The 25,024-nt window shown below is 45.0% G+C and overlaps 1 protein-coding gene across 2 annotated transcripts in view; it reads right to left on the reverse strand.

The window, feature by feature from the left end:
- fam189a1 (family with sequence similarity 189 member A1) overlaps positions 1-25,024 on the reverse strand; it is a 404,507-nt gene that overhangs the window by 214,440 nt on the left and 165,043 nt on the right. For both annotated transcript variants that reach the window (XM_051920463.1, XM_051920464.1), the window contains exon 2: positions 9,589-9,645. In XM_051920463.1, coding sequence (XP_051776423.1) covers positions 9,589-9,645 — 57 coding nt within the window. The remainder of the gene's footprint in view (positions 1-9,588; positions 9,646-25,024) is intronic.

Below are 25,024 nucleotides of genomic sequence, written 5' to 3' on the forward strand. Positions count from 1 at the left end.
CATCCCACTGGCTGCTGTCATCTCATCAGTAGTGTTTTCAGGACAATGTAACAGTGCACACGCCAGCATTTGATTCAAAGTGCCTTTTATGCCTCCTGATCTTGGCCTTTGTTCACCCCCGTGCTTTTCACGTGAATTACATCATTTGGTCAGCAACATGCATTCCAATGTGAGCCCGAGCAGAAGAGGCAAAGGTCTGTACAAGGGCGAAACGGAACTGGAGTTGGTTGTTTGGTGCCAGTGATTATCGGGAATTATTGCCTCAGATATAAACGCTCAGTCATCTCTGTCGTCATCAGCTGAGATGTTAGCCATTGCATACTGATAACGGAAAAGGAGATGCTTGAACTCTGATTCGTTTTTCACCATGCCCATTTTTTTGCCCACCTGAGTTTGGTAGAACTGATCAGAGCACCACCTTGGCTGACACATCTATAAGTAAATTAACAAAGACAATCCATGAAGTTGTGCAAAAGAAAAGACAAAAATAAAATGCACTTGGGGGTGTTTCCTCCAAAACTCCTGCCCTGTTACGCACATGCAGTTATACAGTGCCTTGTACCATAACCTTTAAAGGTTTTCAGATGCTGCTGGATTTCTAATAACACTTACACTTTTTAATGCAAATTCAAAAGCTCAAAATGTATCATTGGTGAGCACATACACTTACGTGGCCTAAAGTATGTGGACACCCCCCGAAATTATCGAGTTCAGATGTTTCAGCCACACAGGTGCATCAAATCGTCACACAGCCATGCAAACTCCGTGAGAATGAGTCGTATTGAAGAGCTCAGTGACTTTAATTGTGGCACTGTCATAGGATGCCACATTGCCACAAGTCACCATGACAAATTTCCGCTATGATAGACCTGCCCCAGTCAGCTGTAAGTGCCATTACTGTGAAGTGGAAATGTCAAGGAGCAACAACAGCTCAGCAGCGAAGTGGTAGACCACACAAACTCGCAGAACATGGTACTCAGCATGTAGGAATCGCATATCCTCTGGGGTATCACTCACAATAGAGTTCCAGGCTGTCACTGAAAGCAACATCAGCACCAGAACTGTGCGACGGGTCAGGTCAGGTCAGGTTGTGGTGCATTCACTGGTACAGCATGTTGCTTCACCCACCACATGATGAAACTGCCTGGTTGGCATCCCCCCAGACAGACACACAGTCCAGTCCCACCCACCGAAAATGACCATCTATCTGCTGTAGCCAGGTGTTATGATCCAACAATGAGGATCATGTGAACCAGGTCACCCTCAGGGAAGAAGAAGCAGATGTTCAAAACTTTACAAAGCAACAGAAGAAGCAGGCGATGGTCTCCAGCTGGGGGACACTCAAGCAAATTCCAGAGAGTAATCAAGTAATGCAGTGAGTTGGACAGAGTAAGGGGCAAGCAGCACTTGAAGAGTGGCATCATGGGCTCTGCTTAGGGTTTGTGACAATCCCTCACAATGCAGGTAATGTGCCTCATTTGGGATTCCATGAGTAACCACTCATTCAACACAAAGTCAAACCAGCGGTACCCAAGGATTCTCCGGACAGACACAGTACCAAAGGAGTCCAGTCTTTGTCTCAGGTCACTGAATAGCGTCCATGTCTCGCAACCATATAGCAAGACAGGAAGCACCAGGACTCTAAAGACTTGGACCTTCGTCCTTTTGCATAGATATTGGGAGCGCCACACATCCCTTTCCAGTGACCTCATGACCCCCATGCTCTCCCAATCCGTCTACTGACTTCATAGGAAGAGTCACCAGAGACATGAATGTCACTGCCAAGGTAAGTAAACCTCTCAACAAGGTCGACACTCTCTGCACAGACAGACACACTGCTGATGGCTGTGCCCAAGAGGTCATTAAAGGCCTGGATCTTGGTTTTTATCAGGACACTTGCAAGCCCAGACACTCAGACTCTTCGCTTAGTCCCTCAAGAGCCCTAATCTGAGCCTCCATTGACTCCGCGAAGATCACAGCATCGTCAGCAAAGTCAAGATCCGTGAACCTTTCTTCACCAACAGATGCCCCACAGCAGCTGGACCCCATGACCTTGCCCAACACCAGTCCATACAAGCATTGAACAGAGTAGTAGCAGAACACACCCCTGACAAACCCCAGAATCAACTGGGAAAAATGCAGACGTCCTGCCTCCACTCTGCACAGCACTCACAGTACCAGTGTACAGACCAGTGACAGGAGCTTCATGAAAACGGCTGATCAGCTGCACACAAGACTAAGATCACAATGCGCAATACCACGCATCACCTGGAGTAGTGTAAAGCACGTGGCCATTGGACTCTGGAACAGTGGACACATGTCTCACACTTCACTGTCTGGCAGTCTGAGGAAACAATCTGAGATGGGTAACAGCAGGAGAACGCTACCTTCTAGGGTGCATTATGCCCACTGTAAAATGTGGTGGAGGACAGATAATGGTCAGGGGCTGTTCTTGAGGGTTTGGATGAGGTCCCTTGGTTCAAGTGAAGGGTCCTGTTAATGCTGCAGCACACAAAGACATTTCAGACTACTTCCAACTTAGAGGGCACAGTTTGTTGAAGGTCCTTTTCTTTTCCAGCATGACTGTGCTCTTATTCACAAAGCCAGGTTGATAAAGACATAAAGGTACCCGAGTGGCCTGCACAGAGCCCTGACCTCAACGCTAATGAACACCTTTGGGATGAACTGGAACACAAATTGTGAGTGAGATCTTCTAGTCCAGCATCACTACCTGACCTCCCAAATGGCTGAATGGGCACAAAGTCCCACTGACACACTCCAAAATCTTATGGGAAGCCTTCAGAGAGGAGTGGAGACTGTTATACCCCCCAAAGGGCAACTCCAAATGAACACTCCTGGATTTAGAATGGGATGTCCAAAATATGAATGTCGCTGTGATGGTGAGGAGTAAACACACTTTTGGCCATTGTGTGTCTTAAAGTCAAGAACGTAATGCTAGGAAGAAGCTTCGATTTTAAAAATTTCTGGCTTTTTCTGTTATGTTTTTTTTCTGACATTTTGCCCATTCTTGGTTTTGATGTTCATAATGGTTTCTGTAAGAAAGGCAGAGCCATCCAAAGGTGATGCGGCGAGCGTACAGGTGTTTAGAAATATAGCTGGTGTGCAGCGGACGGCGTGGTGCGGCCCATTAAGACACAGTTAAGTTCAGTTTGCAATTAAATGTTATATTTAAAGAAGGAATAAAAATACTATGTTTGTTCATGACTTTGTTACAACTATTGAGGATTTATATGTATATATCTGAAAGGAAAAGGGGCAGACGCTGATTACTACAATGTTGAAGTTGTTATTTGAATGCAGCATGATCATTTAATAAAGAATACCAAAGATTACGTGTCTGCTGGTCTTCTCTTCCTTTGTGAAGGTGTAAAGCAAGCTTTCCTGATACATCTGTGTGTTTAATCGACACTCTGTTGTGAACAGAGCCTAAGTGGGGGTCCTGAATCGAGTGTGTATCTTACCCCCCAGTTTTTATGTTAAAATGACATGTAATGTAGTTCAAATAGTCGCCATCTTTTCCAGAGGCCATTTTGATCTCTGCCAGCTACCACACAGGTAAGGAAAATCAGCAGAAGTGAGCAGTGCAGGAAATCACCATCACAAGGGTATGAGGGTAAGTGCTGTGCACTTTAAATCATCCGAGTTTACGGAGAACACAAAACCTTTTGGCAAACAAACTTAGGGTGACTTTGATTTAGGGTTGTAATTTGGGCCTGGAGGAAGATCACTTTGACTTCTTGGCACTGAAACTTCGTTTTGGATTCTGCTTCATGTCTCCTAGTGCCTTATTTTTAAAAACTGCTGCCTGTCCACCCGCTGGCAGAACACTTATAGTGCCCACTTATACGTTTGTACAAACACACTGTAGCACCCACGCTTAAAAGTGTGAACTTAAGCTAAAATGAGAACAGGCCATGCAGCCAGCATACTTCATCCATTGCTATTCAGCTAATGATTCCAAAAACATTTCAAGTCAAGATGGACTGGTCCCCGAGGTGCTACTTCTCAACTACACTGCAAGCGAACTGGCTCCGCATATCTAAAAGTTCTCTGCGTGAAGAAATATTTCTCAATTTTTAAGTAAAATCTGACCGTCTTTCACCTGTGCCCTGGTGCCCTTATTGAAGAAACTGCATTAGAGGAAAAGCTGACAAATGGACTGCTAGGAGTTTTGAAAGGAAAGCACAACTGCAGAAAAATCAGCCCAAGAGAGGAAAGGTGAGCCCGTGTTTGACAAAAAGCAAAGACGTTGTCGGCGGGCAGCCAGAAGGTCAGTATACTGGGAGGGAAGTCAAAGAGCTGACTAGCAGGCGCGGGACCCCAAGGAGGGTGCCCACCCACCACACTGACCCACTGTATAATCAGCACCGCCGTCTCATTTCTGCTGCGTTTTTTCTACAATCTCTGACCTTCCCTCATCCTGCTAATTTCCAATATCAATCCACCCGACTCGCTGACTATCGATCAGAAGAGGCTTTTAGGTCCATTCCTAGGGTTACTTTCAGTCTCTCTGAGTTACATGTGGGTCAGGTAGTGGTCTCCATTTTGAACAGAGACCCCCCAGGCCTAATAGTGGCCTTAAAGAGTGAGAACACCAAGGAAGTCCTTTAGTTGCCTGCCTTTGAGGGGGCAGCATGTTGCCCATATTCATGCATTTGGTAGTTTGTAGCCTTCCCATCGTATAGTCCTCCTGGGGGTCTCTGGTTACACTTACCTGGGCTGGGTAATTTAGACCCTTTTTATTGCTCTGCAGTCTCTCCTGAAGCCCACAGTCAGGGGCACTGACAGAGGGGGACAACAGGAACACTTGTCACAGGTCTTTGAACTTGTGGGGGGCTCTAAGGACAGTGTGCAGAAATGTATTGTTTTTGTAACAGCACCATTAATCACGATACCCTGCAAGAGCGGTGGCGACAACTCTGTGGGTCTACCTTTGGGAGGAATGCATAAGGACATGAACTGAGTGGGCTGTTAGCCCCCTCACTTCTAGTGCCTCACTGGCCGCCACAGCACAAAAACAGCCTCCCACCTCAGGTAGATTTTTCAGTTATTCCGCTGGGGGCTAACCGAGTGGCTCCTGTAAGGATAGCTGTCTTTAAATCCATGAGAAATGACTGGCTTACACTCATCGATCAATCACGAAAGCCTGAACAGTCTTGCCATCTTGTCGAACGACCAGGAGCTTGTGTGCCAAGTGGATGTCATTAATGAGTTTATTCTCCACATGTCAGGACTGGCAATGCTAAATTGAATGTGTGTTCACCCTGTGATGGACTGGCACCCTGCCCAGGGATTGTTTCTGCCTTGTGCCCAATGCTTATTATGCTGGGGTGGGCTCCAGCTGCCCCACCACCCTGCTCAGGATGAAGCGGGTTTGAAAGCTAGATGGATGGCAACTGTGAAAGCTCCAGGGTGAATTCTATAGACATTAGTCCAGTAGGATAGGACCTGTCGTTGACTGCATTTCTTTTACACGTCTTTCATTTTACACTTTGATGTTAAAAAGCCTGCGGTGGGCTGGCGCCCTGCCCGGGGTTTGTTTCTTGCCTTGCACCCTGTGTTGGCTGGGATTGGCTCCAGCAGACCCCGGTGACCCTGTAGTTAGGATATAGTGGGTTGGATAATGGATGGATGGATGGATGGATGTTAATAAGCTATTTAGTTGCATTTGGTTTGCAGTGTTATAAAATCTGAGCTGATAATCTCCTGCGTTTGGCTTCAAATATAAACAGCATACACAATGGCAATTGTGAGTCATTTGGCTTGAAATGTTATAAAGTAAACATTAATAAAGTTCTGTTAGTAAGGCTGCTGTTAAATGGCCAACACATTGTATGACTGAAGCCAAGGAGGGGCACTTTACTACAGTGCTGTACAGGGCCCTGGCATGTATGTGGTGCCCCTGACTACAGTACCAACCTTACAGGTCGTCCCATTATATGATGGACTCCACAGTGGGCGACAGCAGCAGGAGACCACACCGAGTGCCATCATGTCAGCTAAGAACAGGCAACTGAGGCTACAATTCACATGGGCTCACTAAAATTGGACAACAGTAGATTGGAAAAATGTTGGCTGGTCTGATGAGTCTCATTACATTTACTTATTTGGCTAATTAATGCCTTAATCCAAGGTGACGTACAACATTTATGATACAGTTGGTGACATTTCATTTTGGTTTTTCAATTGGAGCACAGTCAGGTCACACAGTGGCAGTAGCGGGATTTGATCCCACAGCCTCAGGGTTTGAGGTCCAAAGCCTTAACCTCTACACCACACTGCCTGCCTTGATTTCTGCTGCGACATTCAGATGGTGGGGTCAGAACTTGGCAGCAACAACATGAAAGCATGGATCCATCCTGCCTTGTGTCAACGGTTCAGGCTGGTGGGCCTGGTGTAATAGTGTGGGGGATATTTCCTTGCCACACTTTGGGCCACTTAGTACCAACTAAGCAATGATTAAATGCCACAGTCTACCTCAGTATTATTGCTGACCATGTCCATCCTTTTATGACCACAGTGTTCCCATCTTCTGATGCCTACAGTACTTCCAGCAGCATAACATGCCATGCCACAAAACTCCAGTCATCTCCAACTGGTTTTTTGAACATGATGATGAGTTCACTGGACTCAAATGGCCTCCACAGTCACCAGATCTCAATGCAACAGAGCACCTTTGAGATGTGGTGGAACGGGAGATTCGCATCATGGATGTGCAGCCGACAAACCTGCAGCAACTGAGTGATGCTATCATGTCAATATGGACCAAAATCCCTGAGGAATGTTTCCAGCACCTTGTTGAAGAATTATGGCAGTTCTAAAGACAAAAAGGGGTCCAACACGGCACCAACAAAGTGTACCTAATAAAGTGGCCAGTGAGTGCACATTGATAGTGTAATTAAAATGGTGAAACTCACGGGGTTAGAAACAATCAGCAGAAACACAAAGCAAAAGCATGGCCGAGGGTACCAGTCGGGCGGCCATTCTGAACATTCAGCCAGGCTCATCTATCCAAAGCAGAGCCCCAATCCGCATGCCAGCGCGTTGAAGTACACATCACCACCCTGGACTGCTCAGTCCTTCTGCCCCTCCGTTCTCCTCCTGAATGTCCAGCATGTTGGTCCAATCCACTGTTGTGCTAATACTCCACATGGCTTCTAATGAAGTCTTCCCACCTTAAATTTTGGTCGACATTCTTCATTGGCTTTGTACATTCTGCTCATTCAAGTGCTTTGCAAACTTTGAAAAAAGAATCTGCCAAATAAGAAATAGCTCTGGCAAAAAAGTACTTGCCACCTTTCTGATGTCCTCTACTTTTGTATATTTGTCACAATGAATGATGACACGTCTTCAAACAAAGCGTAATATTAGATACGGGACAGCAGATTAAACATACAACACCATTTCTACTTGATATATGTAAGTAATCATGTTATTCAGCACCTGTACTGCCTGTGTGAAAAGGTAATTGCCCCCTTAGTTACTCACTCAAACAGCTGGCTGATGATCACTAGTAATTAAGACTCGGGCCGAGCTGACTGCAGCCAATAAACCCCACCATAAACTGACGCTTGCCATGAGAGTGGAGCGGTCACCTCAAGGATTAGGCCGAAGACAAAGGAAATTCCAGAAGAGACGAAGAAAAAAGTAAATCATTACAAGGCCCGTTTTAAGGCTGTGGAACTCCACCATACCATCATCACCAAATGGAGACATCTAGAACTGCCAAAATGATCCCAATAAATTGCTATTTCAACAAATTGATGATGAGCAGGGAGATGTTACGTCTGACGGTTTCCTCAAACATTCTTGTTCTCTTTGTTACAGGTTTAGATCTCTCCGTGACTGACTGATGACTCACCTAACCCAACAGACTGACCCACTAATTGACTGACCGACTGATTATTGCACATCACATGTTAACTGCGGTTCTTCAGTAGCTTGAAGTCTACGGGCTCCCCCCTTTTTGACTTTATATCTTTTCTGTCCCATTTTGTCACCAATTCACATTCTGTTAGCTGGTTCTATGAGCAAAAGCAGTAACTGGTGGGGTGGGCTTGTGCCCCCCTCTGCCCTCTTTCTCTTGCATGTCATTTGCACTTGTCCCCACCTCTCGGGGTCTATATACTGCAGAGTCACGTGACTGTTTGGATGTGAATAAAAATAGGGACCTGCAATGGCCGCGATGCTCAGGCATTGAGTTTGTTGACCTGTGCAGCGATCACCATGTAGAGATGCTCTGATTTTGTGCTTTTCTTTCACTTTTACCTTTGGATTTACGAACATTACATAATATAATACGCCATTCTCAAAGCAACTAATTCCAATTCAGGGTCATGGGAGCAGATCCTATCTGGGCAGCAATGGGCACAAGACAGAAAATGGCCCCCAAAGCAGGCTCCAGTTCATTGCGGGGCACACTCAGGCACACACCCAGGCTGCCAGCTAACCAAACCTTCACATATTTGAGGATCTGAGAAGAAAACTCATGTGGGCACAGGGAAATTGAACCCACGGCACAAAATGTGTGTGGCAGGAGCTCTTAGCCGGGCACCACTGTGCTCTCTCCAGGTATGGATTTAATCTTGAGCTTTTCTTTCTGTGCTGATCTACAATTTACATTCTGTTTAAATTTTTTCAATACAATCTGTCTTATCTCTCTTTAGGTTTATGCATTTGTTCATTGAACCAGCTAAACCAAGTACATTTCCGTTGTGCCCACTCCAGTGCTGCCTTGTCTGCATTTGCAGTCTACTTTGAGCAGGTACTGCCAGCCATGTTTTACAGCTCCAGCAGCTCGGCTTTCCCTTCAGGAAGATGAATGCCTAGGGGATGCACTGGCACTTCCCTGGGTGCAACTTCTGATGCCAGCACACTGCAAGAGAAGGACGGGCACTGAGCTTGCAGTACCATATTCTCACCACTAGTCGCCAGCACAAGCCATCTCAAGAGTGGCTAAGGGATCTGATCTGACTGATCGCACCCAAATAGGAGTGCATTCAATTTAGGCTTAAATTTGGGTGAATTAAAGAGACACATTTCAGGTGGAATTTTTGGAAGCCAGTCCTAAAAGGAACCTCCTGTTGTCACTGCGCCAAGGTTTTTGGCTCAAAGTTCTGCCATCTACGGTAAACAGAATCCTTGAGAGGCATCATTTAAGCTTCAAGTGACCACAAGTGAAGATGTTGATTCAATTATAAAAAGGAAATCTCCCCGAGAGTTGAATACCACCTGCAGCCGATGTCACTTGGAACAACCTGAGCCTGCAAACAGCTCCTTAAATAACTTTAGTAATCACACCAGAACCCTTGAGGTGGGAGCGGATGGAGGCCTGTGCCATGACAGTAACCAGCTAAAGTCCAGGAAGGTTCCTCACCCGTAGTCGATGCATGCCCTGAAGTATTTATTTCTTTCACCAGATGAAATGTTTTGTGTTTCTCTACATGGTAGACTGCACACAAATTACAAGCATTCAATACTGAGTTCACAGTAGACGGCTCCATTAGGGTCAGTAAACATCTTATAAATTAGCTATGGTCTAGGTATCGACTTTAAAAGAGATCTTACCACCAAAGAAAGCGGCCTTTTCCAGGAGACAACGCCGATCAGTCCAGAAAGAAGCACCTGGAAGACATAAGGGGAGATTCAATGAATGCAGAGAGCCATGAAACCCACCATCAGTAGATACAAGAGCTGCTCACACCACAAAGTGCTCTGCCAACGACTCGGAGGGGTGACATTATAAGAGCCCTCCAAGGCATCTCTAATGCGTCCATTCTGTCATCCAAAAGAGAAAACAGAAGCACCAGGCTAATTGATTGGTTTTAATTAAGACTGGCGTGAACTGGAGGCGTCAGCTGCCTAATGTGGGCTCAACTCCAGACACTCACAGGGGACGGCAGTTTGGGTTTTGATAATGGCAACGTGAGGCGTCTGATAAGCAGCCAGCTGTCCTTCACATGAGCTTTAGGGGCCATGATTGGTGTATTCTTTTCCTTTTTCCTTGGGTACCCTTTTGGGGTTTTGTTACACTAAACAATTCAAAGATCATATCATTACAATTTTTGCAGGAACTGTTCCCAAGGTTTAATGTTTTTCATGTTGTCCCTTCACTTCAAGATCTGCAGTCTAATAGCATTGCTCGCGTTTTGTTTGATGTTTCACTGAATCTTTGCTTATTGTTAAGAACTCTGATTTTCTGGTTAGCGATAAACACTGACTGAAGATCGGCTGTATCTGTTTGGCACGTTACTTTGACTCGTCTCCGTCTACATTAGGATAATGGATGCTGTGTCCTGCATTCCCATCTCAATTCCAGCACACATACCTGTCTGACTAGTGTGCTCACTTGTGGTACATTTGAATGTTATAATTTATGAATGAAAATCAGAAAATCACACACGTGTGCATGGGAGGCAGTCAATGGGCTCAACTAAGGGTAAAACGTCGACTCAGAGGGTGACGAAGTGTACTAATATCTTTTCTCCCGCCTCTGCAGATCACAGGAAGGAAAGGCCGCTTAAAACCTAACGGGTTCCACTTCCACCTCCGGACCACGTCCTCCTACAAACCTCACTTCCCCCTAATCCCATTGGACCCGCCTCTTCCTGCCCACTACATATAAAGCCAATCACTTGCCTCCCACAGTCAGCCCCGTCTTGGACTCCGTCTTTGGTGACTACTCTCTAGCCCTAACGTTATTGTGAAGACAGTATTGTTAATATATGGGGTGGAACCCCAAACCTTTTTTCTTGTCTCTTGTGCTTCTTCTACAATATACATCTATCTATTATATAAAAAAAAAAAAAAAAGTGTCTCGGGGAGACACCTTGAAGTCCAGCGAGACTACTTGCAAGTCACACTCTACTTACAAACAATTTATCGGAGACACTTTAACGTCCAAGGAAATGAGACAAAAGGACAGCTGCTGTACAGGCTTTTAAATGATCGTCGTGCAGCGCAACATGCAGAACACGCAGCTTGGTGGCAGCAGCTGATTCGTCCACACCCCCCCCCCCCCCCTTCACAACACGAGCAACAGAGACGCGAAGTGACGAGAGTGAAGCACGCCCCTGGAGGGAGGGGTTGGGGAGGTGGGTGAGCGAAGCGAGAAAAGAAAATTAGTAAAAATTAATATCTGGAAAAAAAATATATATATATAGTCTCGCTTATCCGACATAAACGGGCTGTCAGAACGTCGGATAAGCAAAAATGTCGGATAATGGGAGGTGTTAAGAAAAAGCCTATTAAACGTCAAACTATGTTATACTGTAATTTTACACATTACGAGCCTAATACAGTGGAACCTCAGTTCACGAACATCTCTGAACATGTACAAATCGGGTTATGACCAAAAACTTTTACCTCTGTGCACGACCACACACTCGGTATAGGAACAAGCCAGTTTCCCTTTCGGTTTGTGCGCGCCGATGATTTCCGCACGTGTTCAGTCTCTCCCTGTGCATTCCCTGTGCAGCGTTAGATAAAGAATGAGAGAGAGAGACAAAGACAGACACACACACGCGAGAGAGAAAGAGAGACACACGCACACACACACACAAACACACAAGAGAGACACACACACGAGAGAGACGCACGCACACACACACACAAACACACAAGAGAGACACACACGCGAGAGAGACGCATGCACACACACACGCGCGAGAGAGAGAGATGCACAGACGCACGCACACACACGCGCGAGAGAGAGACGCACGCGCGCACACACACACACGTGCAAGAGAGAGACGCACACACACACACACACACACGCACATGCACACACACATGCACGCCAGAGAGGGCCAGCCACAAAATCCACTGTAATCATGTTTTACAACAAATCAACAGAAAAATTTAACTGAAAAAATTAACTTAGCAACAAAAAATAGACTACGCTCATGCTTGCAGTTCTTGTTGCTGATTGATGCGTTTTTTTTTTTTTTTGCGGTGGGACGTCGGATAATACAGAATGTTGGATAAGCGAAGGTTGGATAAGCGAGACTCTACTGTATATATATATATATATATATATATATATATATATATATATATATATATATATATATATATTGTGGTGGATGGCCAGGGCCCTTACCAGGCCGGAATGCCCTAGTTATGTAAGGACCGGTGGAGAGAGTACTTCCAGGACAGTACTCCTCCCCCGGACCGATAGAAGGCACCCCCTTGGTTTCCGGCGGGGCCACGGGTCATGAGCATGGGAGCTAAACCCTGCTGGGGCCTGTGGCCTCTGCCAGGGGGCGCATGGACATTTTCCGGAAGAAGCTCGTTGGGCATCTGGAGTTCTTCCGAGTGCCCTGTGAAAAGGGGCCAGTTACCACCACTCGATGGCCGGGAGGAAAAGGACAAAGCCTGAGGAGGACTGGTGGCAAAAGGGACTGTGTTGGGCTGTGGTGATTTGTGCAATGTCAAGAACTGTAATTAAGCCGAGTGTTGCATGTAAAACCTGTCTCCTGCCCGTCTGTGTCGGGGTTAGGGCGGCTGTACAAGCCCTGGGCTTTCACAATATATATACTGTCTAGGGACAGATCACACCCCAGGACCCTAAACACTACTGTCACACATGTCACTCCTCTTCACCCTCGACTCTTGTGGGTGATGTGGAAGGCTCCTTTTAAAATCGGACTCAGCAGCACTTCCAGCACTTCAACGTACTTTTACTCCTGATAGGGCAGCCCCCTCTTAACAGCTCCTTCCAGCAGGACCTTTGAACCCTCCAATGATACAACTTCCTTGCAGTCCTGCAGGGACCCAAATGAGAGAGCTATGGCTCTGGGAAGCAGTTTCCCACTCCTCCTTCTGTTATACCAACCTCCAGCCAGGATACTCATCCATCTGCTCTGATCATCCATTGTTAGGGTCTCCAACCTGAAAAGGGAGGACCAGTCCTTCCAGTTGGGATGCCTATCCTCTCAGGCTGTCCATCAGTTATGATGGCCAGGTAAGGAGGCACCATTAATCCCGGTCTGGATGTCAGTCCATCCCTCACAATATACTTCATTTGTACTGTATATTTATATCTACTTTCACTATGTATTACTGTTGGCTACAGTATATACTAACATTTTGACTTCAGCATCAGTAGCAGCTCTTTTGGACATCAGTACCAGTACCAGTATGGTTCCTAAGCTAATAACGGATAACTCCAAAACCCCCCATCTTACTCCTGCCTCCCTGGTGTGCGGCACAATTGCTCCCCCCCCCCCCCCCCCATAAGGCATGCCATTGTGCCACACTACACACCACTTCCCTCTTGATAGCTGTGAAGTTCTAATTGTGTCAAAACAATAAGGAGACAACCCCCCTTGAATTTCTGATCCCATTAGCTTATGATCGCTTCAAAGCCTGTCATTTTGTTTTGTGAAGTTTACTAACACTAGCAAGTGTCGAGGGAAGTGAGGGGTGGGATTGAGATTGACGTTGATGTTTACTTCTTCTACGGAAAATCACAAAAATGCTGGCACCGTAGTATTTTAAAATGTGTGTTTTTCAGCTCTTTTCCACACCACTCTAATATGTATATTTATATGTTGGTCTGCATGTATATATACAGGATAGTAAACATATTTATATTTATATACACACACACACACACATACTGTATGCTGTCAGACATGTGAGCCTAAGGAGCATCTCCAGGGCTCTGCCAAGGTAAGTAGAGCAGAGGCAGACAGTAGCGTGAGTAGTCCTCCTCCCTTTTCACAGGAAGACCTCTGGTGCCACGTCTGTAAGAAGATGACATTATCAAACACACGACTGACGAAGACACAGCGTGATCCTCAGAAACACTTTCTTTAAAGGTGGGGTTGAAATCTTGCTTTGTTTATGTTGTTTTTGTGGTTTTGGCTTTTCTCTGTTTTGTTTTTTATTTCTGTGGTACTTTTTGAGAATGATTTTGAAGTAATTTCTTGTATACATTCTACAAATGTGATCTGCTTAATTGTATTTTATGTTACTTTCTTGAAGTAAAATTAATAAAATAAAAAAAAGAAATTTTTTGTCTTATTATTTACAAGAAACATTAGCTAGGGCTACTGAGAAGGTCTGCGAACCTTCATCTTTTCCATTTGTGCTCTTACAATATAATTTGTCACACACGTGCGCATGGGCGGCAGTCAAAGGGCTTAATGGAGGGTAAGCTGTCAGCTCAAGGGTTGATAAAGTGTACTAAGTGTACGAGCGTATACTATTTACTACAGCATTGTGACTGTGCGTGTGTGTGTGTGTACACGCACTGTGACGTGCATGTCCCCACCTTGCACCCCAAAACACGAAGCTGAGACTCAGTACTTTAGCAACACCAGCTTTATTCAGCTTGAAACAATAACAGTGCTGTTATTTATTGTAGCAGGATCTGCCGCTCTCCTATACACAGACACAGCAGTCAGGCAGGGTCGTGGCCAAGTAGTACTGTGCCCAGCGCATTTATAATGTTCCTTGTTCCTTGTATATCACCCATCGACGGCAGGCACTTATAGCATGTCTGCGATCTTTTCGGATTCACTTTTACGGCGAACTGCTACAGCGCTGGGAGACTGCGATTGCTTTGGGACGCTCTTCCGCGCATCATCCCGTTGGGTGGAATCCCACAAGAGTTTAGAAACTCACTCACACCAGCCATGATTCTTTTCAAAGATAAAGTGCAGGTTAATTTGTGTTATGTATTTTTACTTTATATTTTGTATTAATCATTTTTATATGAATAGTTTTGGCTTGTGGAGCGAATCATCTGATTTTCCATTATTTCTTATGGGGAAATTCACTTTGATATACGAGTGCTTTGGACTGCGAGCACGTTTCTGGAATGAATTATGCTCGCAAACCGAGGTTCCACTGTATATATATATATACAGTGGAACCTCGAGATACGATCACCTCTGTATACGAGAAATTCAAAATACGAGGAAAGTATGAGCGAAAAATTCAGATCTAAATACGAGCATTGGCTCACGTAACGAGCCACGAGCCAGGCTGTGGGTATAGCTCGCGGCTTAGCGAGGGGGCGTGGTAGCTGTAGCGAGCCGCAGGGCGATCTGCGGTGTCTGCGTTTCTCACCTAAGTGCACAGGTGGGAAACTGCCCACATCCATGATTTGTCCTGTGGCTGATGGGCTGGGCAGGGTTGCCACCCGTCCTTTAAAATACGGAATCGTCCCATATTTGAGAATGAAATTGCGCGTCCCGTTTTGAATCAATACGTATGCGTCCCTTATTTTTTTGTATTAAAAGTGGTAACCCTAGCAGCTGCCATGTCTTCCCCGCATATATAGAGAAGCGCGAGCCGGTTAAGGGGGAGAAGAAGTAAAAGAAAAGAGAGGAGAGGAGAGAGAACGGAGGTTGCAGGAGGAGGCAGGAATCCGCAGCAGTAGGAAGTCGGTGCGAGAGAGCGAGCGAGTACAGGCTCGCGTGTAGCTGAACAGGCGAGCCAAACAGCTGAAGCAGGACGGTGTAGAGAAGGTCAGCTGCATTAAGTGTCTCGCCTGTTGCAGAGCCCGCATGGGAGAAGCAGGTGAGACGCTAACAGAGAAGAAGCACCGGGGATTGTCATCTGTTTTTTTGAAGACTGCTTCCTGTTGACGTTTTAACCTCGTGTTAAAGGATTGTTATTCTTATGTACTTTAAACCTCCACTTCACAACTGTTTTAAGGATTATTTATTTAAAGATTTATTGAATGCTCTACTGCACTTTGGACACCTGTTTTGATTCTTTTAATAATCAGTTATATTATTTACCAGTGTTATTTATTAAAGGTAGACTACAGTATATATAATTTATCAGTGTTATTTGTTAGGAAAATTGATTTTTATGTTAATATATTTGGTATGCGGAACGGATTAACTGGATTTCCATTATTTTCAATGGGGACGTTTGTTCTAGATACGAGAAATTCGCTATACAAGCTCAGTGCTGGAACGAATTAAACTTGTATCTAGAGGTTCCACTGTATATATATATATATATATATATATATAGTCACACATGTGCGCATGGGAAATAGCTAAAGGGTCTACAAAATGGTAATGATACGCCAGACCAGGGGGTGGTGAAGTGTGCTAACTGTCTCTCTCAGTCTCTTGCAGACCATTCTCAGGAAATCCTACTTGGTTCCGACACCGACGATGACATCACTTCCAGTCAAGACGACATCACTTCTGGTTCCAGTAGTGATGATGTCATTTCCTGTTTTATCAGTTAAAATCGTCATCTTGTCTCCATGCAATCAGTTCTGTTCTGGACTCTGTTCTATGCACATTGTGCTACTTTCAATCAACTTTTTATGATGTCTTGATAAGGATATATATACATGCACACACACACACACGCACACAAACACATATATAGATATACAGTATATATATATATACATAGAGAGAGAGAGAGAAAGAGAGAGAGCAAATCAGTGTAAACCCAGCCCTTCACATCAGGTCTATAAAGTGTCACCTTGATGTGACAGTCCCAATGTTTTTCTCCCATTCCATTTATCCTTATCAAGTAGCCACAGTGCTAAAGTGCTGTGCTTTTTGTCTGGCAGCACCACCTTGATGAACCGTAGGCTATCGTGGTCCAGCCAATGGAAAGCCTCTTAGGTCAGCCTCTATGTCTCCCCCTAGTGGATGAGATTAGATTCTCCTCAGGCTGTCCTTGAGTGCCCTTGGCAGAGACTGTGGCGGACTTACCGACACTACAGACGTTGAAAGTGTGCACAGCATTTACTGGAGTCTGAGCCACCTGCTTCGGGGTGTCATTTGTGTTAGACGTACATTCAGATATTGGAGGCACTGCGACCGTTTGCTTCATTCGAGCGAGGTGGTCGGTTTGTATGTTGCACCGCACCACTTTACTTAAGCCTCAGTCAGAGCAGAGTGCCTTGTACTGACCGGTGACTCTCTACCCTCTCCACACCACGCTTTAATATTTCTCACACTGACTGGAACTTGACACAACAGAATGGCGTCATCTCAACAATATCATTTGTGTTCTTTGAGTATAAACATAAACATCGAGCTTTTCAGAAGCATCTGTGGCAGCCTGCCTTTTCCAGTTCACTTCTATTCATTGTGATTAGGCACACTTGCACTACACAAGTGGCGTGCTATACCACAATTCCAGATATGGCACGCTTGTCTGTCAGAAGACCAACCAAATCAAACAGCCAGAGTGGTCAGGACCCTAAAACCCTTTCAAAAAAGAGCCAAGCACGCACACAGTGCTATTCGTAGGTCTGATCGCTTCAAAGGCACACAAATAAACAGAACGCACCAAGAGAAACATGCGAGGGAGCCCCCCGCGGCCCTGAGGGACTGCCCCTGCCTTCCTCACAACTGGATTCTCTGCGCCATCCTGGAGATGGTTACACTTAGCAACAGCGGTTGCTAAGGCATGGCTGGACTCGACTCAAACAGGTTTGTTCTCAAAAAGCAACAAGAAAAAATAAATGAAACACACAAAGAAGCCGTTAACTCTTTGAAGTGGGTCAGCAAGGAGGTCTCGAGTCAGCCATTAGTGTTTTGAATTGACTTTTGGGAATATTTTCTTTCATTTTGCACTGTTATTAAATTCTAAAAATCACTGCAGTTACATCTTGCTGCCACTTATTTATTTTTCTAGATATATATTTTTAATATATTCATGATAAATTAAATTCAAATGAAGGAGGGAATGAATATAACTGGCTGGCTGTGTCGCCCTCCATTTTTACTCAGTTCACAGTGCTTGTATCTTCAGTGCTGTTCACAGTGGAGGACCCGGCTGTGGATGGGGTGCCAGTTCATGGCCGCACTCACACTGGGCCACTATGGAGTCACCAGCTAACCTGAGCCGTGGAAAGCCTGCTCAGTGCAGTTCAGGGTCCTATCCTGGCAGCACTGGGTACAAACCCCGGAAGGCTGGAGTGCTATTGCATTGCAAGGCCATTTTAGAATCAGCCATCAACCAAAGAAGCACTTGAGAGAAATTACTTTAACATGGCTTTCTCGTAGCTTCATTTTAGTTTAATCCTAATACTCTGTATATGCATTTAATTAACAATATCATTCTTGGTGGCTCCATAATCAGAACTAACCCCTACTTTCTCTTCTGTTCTTTTTCCGGTTTTCTGTGTTGGTAATCTGCACCCCCACCATCTGATCAGGGCACCGTGATGTCCCTACATTGATGGATTAAAGGTCAGAGGTCCACATGACCATCATCGTCAAGTTCTTCCATGAGAACCCTGAATACCATGAGGACTGATTGAGGTCATTTATGTTAGGTAGAATGCCTAGAGGGTGCTGGGTGGTCTCGTGGCCTCATAACCCCTGCAGATTTTATTTTTTTTCTCCAACTGTCTGGAGTTTTTTTGTTTGTTCTGTCCTCCCTGGCCATCGGACCTTACTTTTATTCTATGTTAATTAGTGTTCTCTAATTTTAATTCTTATTTATTTTGTTCTTTTTTCTCTTTCTTCATCATGTAAAGCACTTTGAGCTACATCATTTGTAAGAAAATGTGCTATAGAAATAAATGTTGTTGTTGTTGAGAGAAGTGGGAGGAAAACTGGAGTACGGAGAGGAGAACCCACACAGAAATGGGACAACATGGAGACTAAACCCAGACAAACGAGCAGGCAGATTACTCAAGTCCATGTGACAGGGACACTGACCCCTCTGCCACAGGTGACCAAGGCAAGCAGAATGTGGCGGTGATTAATTGGGTGTTTGTATGCTGCACGGCCGTCAGAAAAAGTGGCGATAGATAGATAGATAGATAGATAGATAGATAGATAGATAGATAGATAGATAGATAGATAGATAGATAGATAGATAGATAGATAGATAGATAGATAGATAGATAGATAGATAGATAGATAGATAGATAGATAGATAGATAGATAGATAGATAGGTAGATAGATAGATAGATAGATAGATAGATAGATAGATAGATAGATAGATAGATAGATAGATAGATAGATAGATAGATAGATAGAGACTTTATTAATCCCAAGGGGAAATTCACATACTCCAGCAGCAGCATACTGATACAAAAACAATATTAAATTAAAGAGTAATAAAAATGCAGGTAAAACAGACAATAACTTTGAATAATGTTAACATTTACACCCCCGGGTGGAATTGAAGAGTCACATAGTTTAGGGGAGGAACGATCTCCTCAGTCTGTCAGTGGAGCAGGACACTCACTGGATTCATGTCAGCTTCCCACCTATGCAGCGGTGCTACACAATTAATGTCATCGTAAACTTATTTTGTGCCGAGTCCCGTCTTTCGTCGTGTTGTCCTGTTTACATGGTCTGTGTGTATGTAAATATGCTCTCCTGGAAACAAAAGGGGAAGGATAACACTGTGGCACCGTGGTCCCACATGATAATTGGTCCTGTCAATCCCATCACCTGCACTTTTACTTTTTATAACACATAAACCCTAAACAATTCTGAAAGTGTGTCTGAAAATGCTCACTAGAGGGGGATATAACTGTCAAACCCCGGCTAATAACAAGAAGAAAGAGACTGCATCTTTATAATATAAAAAATGTATTCTTCACAATATGTATTCCACCCATGATGAAGCTCTGTGGAGCACAAAGGCAAAATGTCATTGCTTGAGACACAAGGTAATTCAAAGCAAACAGGTCCCAATATAGAATCCCAAGGTGAAGTCAAAAAACTAAGCAGAACTTCAAAGTTCTCACCAAAACTCACCAAAAAACTCCCTAGCGCATTTGAAAAGAACCACCAGGAACTGTGGGAGACCCTTTGGACTTATAGGGCAGAGGGCGGTGCCTGGCGGTGATTGGCAGGTGGCCACGCCTCTTGGGGAACCACCCACAAATCATATGGAAGACAACACAGGCACAGAACACAGCGCAGATAATAAACACAAGAAACACTAGCATAAATAAAAGATTACAACATTAACAAAAAGGACATAAAATAAGGATTAGAACACCAACCAGGGGAGGAACCTTGGCTGAAATATAACAAACTTCAACTAAAAATGTCCTGCTGCTGATTTTCGATTGTATTCAGCGTCTGATGTTTCTCATTTCCATGTCTAACAATAGACAGTCAGCATTAGTGGACTTCACTTGCCCTAACACCGCTTTACCATCACTGCCATGTGGTGAAACCTCTCCTCGTCTTCCTCATCAAGACTAGCAGAGAAGTCCAAGCGTGAATGAAGAACATGAATCCTTAGTGACATGTCGCACTTCGTGGTTTTGGATGCTTGAAGGATGTTGTCAACCAGAAGTGTGTAGTTTGGAGCTCTGTAGTCGCCAAGTAAATTCTCAGCCACATCCTTGTGATTTCCTCCGGCCCAAGATCTTCATACTGCTTTGTCATTGATGACGTGTCTGATTTGTGGAACAACAAAAATGCCTTCCTTAATCTTGGCACAAATTATTCCTTCTCAAATATTGAAATCCATCCCCTTCCTTGTTCATCGATTTCACAAAATTTTTCGTCCAAGTTTTATATAAAGAGAAGTCAAAATCTCTTTGTTGGGTCGACACGTGGATTATGTGCCACACTCTTCTGCCCTTATGGAACGGCAAGTTCTTTTTAATGTCATCCATCCATCCATCATCCAACCCGCTATATCCTAACTACAGGGTCACGGGGGTCTGCTGGAGCCAATCCCAGCCAACACAGGGTGCAAGGCAGGAAACAAACCCCAGGCAGGGCTCCAGCCCACCGCAGGGCCCCCACACACACACAAACCAAGCACACACTAGGGACAATTTAGAATCGCCAATGCACCGTGGGAGGAAACCAGAGTACCTGGAGGAAACCCACGCAGACACAAAGAGAACATGCAAACTCCACACAGGGAGGACCCGGGAAGCGAACCCAGGTCTCCTAACTGCGAGGCAGCAGCATTACCCACTGCGCCATCGTGCCGTCCCTTTTTAATGTCATGAGACTCTTCATCAAGGCTGTCCCACTCGTAGTATTTGGTCTATCCGAGCTGCAGTCCTAGTTGCAGTGCCACGACTTTGAGATGTCACAGTTGTAGTTGTACTGTATGTTGTGAGGGACGGCTGGGATGCCATCAGTTAGGAAGTACAGGGGGAGACAGCAAGAGCAGGGTATTGTCTAGCCCAGAACACTAGATGGCATCCCCACTGGGATGCAGCAGGGCCACGGATTCCCACAGGGCATCATAGGAGTTGGAGTTTGTTGGCTCAGCCCTGTTGGGTTCCGTGGGTGCTGCCAGGGGGTGCTACAAGGACTAGGGAGCCCTACTTTGTGGGGCTCCAGCCTCACCCGGTAGTGCTCGCAGGCCAAGTACTTCCTGGGATAATATAAAAGGAGCTGCTTGCCTCAACTTGGGGAGACAGAGTCGGGAGGAAGGAGGATGAAGCTTATCTGGAGGAGTGAGAGAAACAGAGAACAGAAGACAAAGTATTGTTGAGTGCTGCATACTGTGGCTGTGGTGGGAAATGCTTACAAGCAAAACGTTTCCCACATAAAAACTTCTTGTTTATTTTACACTTGTGTCCGAGCCTGTCTGTGTTGGGTGTTTGGGGAGCTGGGCTGCCCTTTTGAACCCACAATGTGTACTTATAATAGGAGAGGAAAATCACAAAAATAGGCGAGTGCATGAAAACGGTATGTGATAGGAAATTTTAATGGTGATTTTGTGACCAGCAGGCCAAAATCCATACAATACACCTAAATGTGTTCAGAAAGTGAACTCTTCCTTGTCCAGTGTAATCGCACATCTTCTTTACCCGAGAAATACTAACTGAACTCCTCCAGGTGGCTATAGAGAGTCCCAAACGGTAAGCGTAAAGCGATTGCTTATTCCTCATTTAATCCACTGCTCAGTAAGCTGAGGAGCACAAAATGATAAATGGACGTTTTGTGGAAATGAATGGACAATATTACAAGATGTGATCGTTTGGTCTGCGATCTCGGGTTCGAGTTGTCTCTTACTGAATACTTTACATTACAGGGTGATACGCAAGGCTAATTTCTGCCAAAATACTCAGGCCAAAGCTTTTACATTTCACTTAGTCTAAAATGAGCACACAAATCAGGTCTGCCTGCCACATTCACGTTTGGCACTGGCTGTGAATTCTCCAATCTTGTGACTGAAAGGCATTGTTGTGACCCCCCCAAAGCCACAGCTCAGCACTTCTGGCAGCCTGACAGGACGACTGTGGTGTGCAGATACGCGCTACGGCACACGCCGGGGAAGCCAGCAGCAGTCTGATGTTCCTACTCGAGGTCTGGGCTTTTAAAAGATCTCTTTTATTACAGTTACTAGCAGGAGTAAGCCATAAAATATTATAACAGCCATAAATACATTTCATAGAAAGAGGGATGCATTATGAAATTTCATGAATCATTCATGATTGTTTATTGAGTAAAAGTATTCCTCCTACTACATGATTGAGTGCCAAGTGACATGTAGCACAGTAAGGAAAGTAAAAATGGAGGATGAGCAACGGTGAGGCCCCCCCAGCCTTACCCGTACAGCTCGGCACATTGATTTTGTCCTCAGTGATTCATCAGTCAACCTGGACAAGTGCTGTATGGGTTTATGGGTAAAATGAGGCCACCTTTGCAGATCGTCCTCAATGCTTTGTCAAGCAGCCTAAAACCTTAAATATCATCAAATGAAAGGAAAACTGAGCACAACCTGAGAGGGGATAATCAGCTCATAGGAATGGCACGCGGGATGTGGGGCAGGTGAGGGTTAAAATCTGACGTGCCGTTAAGTGTCAGCGCTTGACTGCCTAGCCGGTCACCAGGTCAAGAGTGTCAAAATGGAGAAGCCGTTAAAATGCAGCACAAGGAGCAGCAGCCCCAACCCTGAACCAGCCAGGTGGAAACACTGGAGGTGAGGTCAGCCATGGGGTCAGAATCAGAATTTAGGATTTGCTGATCCTCTCCATGCACAGAGCTTTCATGCCAACAGTTGAAAACACATCACTTCGACATCAAGTGTTAACCGCATTGGAGGAAAGGCTTCAGAATTCCTGGACAAGGTGTCTCAAACCAACGAGACGTCCAGTGCTATTAAATGAAAGATTAAAGAGCCAATGGAGCCTGTTGCTATTAATTAGAAGTATTAAAAAATAAACAGTCAGAATAATGGCAATGGGTTGTTTTATTCATTACTGGTATGCGACTACAATATGCGGATGCTCTCTAGCAATGTGTTAACCACAGAAACAAGCAGAGAGGAGCAAAAGCTTGAAATCGTTGATCACTCACTCCGAGTGCGAGCTGAGCTGCCCTGCAGGACAGGATGTGGTAACGGACTGGCGGCTCACATCCGGTGAGAGACCTGATATGCAACGGGCACACCGAGTTATATGCCATGTTACAGGAGCCAATGTTGGATATTGTAGCCAGAAATGAGAATAATAAGATTTGTCACTGTGGTCATTTGGCCATTTAATGAAAAGAGATTAAGACCTAATGAAAGACGTAGTGCGGAAATTAATATTGACAGTAAAAGATCACGAAGACGGCCTGGAATAGGATGGGTGGCAAGATAGACGTGGATGTAGATACATTGGAGCAGGGCAGCTGGCAAGACATCAGACGGGTTTTGGTTTTAGATGTCCCCTTAGTAAGCAAGTTAAGTATATGAGTTACAAGTCAGTCAGTTATTGTCCAACCCGCTATATCCCAACACAGGCAGGAACAAATCTCGGGCAGGGTGCCAGCCCACCGCAGGGCACACCCACCCACACACCAAGCACACACTAGGGACAATTTAGAATCTCCAATGCACCTAACCTGCATGTCTTTGGAGTGTGGGAGGAAACCCACGCAGACACAGGGAGAACATGCAAACTCCACGCAGGGAGGACCCGGGTCTCCTAACTGTGAGGCAGCAGCGTTACCACTGCGCCACCGTGCCGCCAAGCAGACAAGTATTTCAGGTAATTGAACGCCTTTTGTGTTCTTACAAATCACTTGTGAATTTTCACAGTTTTGAAGACCAGGATTTGGACAGTTTTCAGACGTTAGTGTTGCTTCATTCTGATCATCTTCCTGGTCATTAAAATGTTCACAGTGCCACAACACGTGGAGTGGAGTCGGTTTGTGTGCTTGGACTGGGCTGGGTGTTTGGGACATTGCTGAGTGTTTAGGGTGGGGCTGGATGTTTGGGGTGTGGCTAAGTGTTTTGGGGCGGAGCTGGATGTTGGGGCATGGCTGAGTGTTTAGGTGGGACTGGATACTTGAGGTGTGGCTGAGTGTATGTAATGGGGCTGGATGTTTAACACGTGGCTGAGAGTTTGGGGTGAAGCTGGATGTCTGGGGCATGGCTGTGTGTTTTTGGTGGGACTGGCTCTTTGGGATGTTCCTGCGTGTTTGGGGTGGGGCTGGATGTTTGAGACGTAGGGACTTCTTGAGTTTTGGGAGTCCTAGAGTCCTTGAATTTGATTCTGACATTAGCTTCTTAATTAGAGCCTGCTTTTGTTTTTGTTATTTATTTTGGGCTGTTTCACCGACGTTTTTTTTATTCACAATCACTATTTGACATCCCATCATTAGGGTAGCCTATTGTATTGTTAGTGTCCTCGGAGATTGTGAATGAAGTTAAAAACCATCTTTGGGAGCACTTCACAATGCAAGTTTGTGCCTCAAAAACCTTTTACTTCGAATTTCTGACTTTTGTCTTGCAGGCTTTGGTATCAGTGCGGCTGACTTCTCGATTTTTGACTCTTGGTTTTTGTTTTGACTTTCTGCCTTTTCCTCCCTGTTACTACATAAATATTCAGGCTAGCTTGCTTACTGTAACAACAAGGACATCCCATCATTGTCTTAGTAAGCGATCTTCTGATTTGTTTTCCTGTTCATGTATGCTAGTGTTTATCTTCTTATAGAATGTTCTCATTTCTTCTCGTGGATTCTCATTGTGTTGCCTTGTTATTAATTGTTTGTTCACTGTCTGAATGGTCTTTTTGAAAAATCTGTATAGCTATTAAGGTTTTAAGAACTGCTGAATTAATTTCCAACATTC

Source organism: Erpetoichthys calabaricus, chromosome 17, assembly GCF_900747795.2.
Source record: "Erpetoichthys calabaricus chromosome 17, fErpCal1.3, whole genome shotgun sequence".
NCBI lineage: Eukaryota > Metazoa > Chordata > Cladistia > Polypteriformes > Polypteridae > Erpetoichthys > Erpetoichthys calabaricus.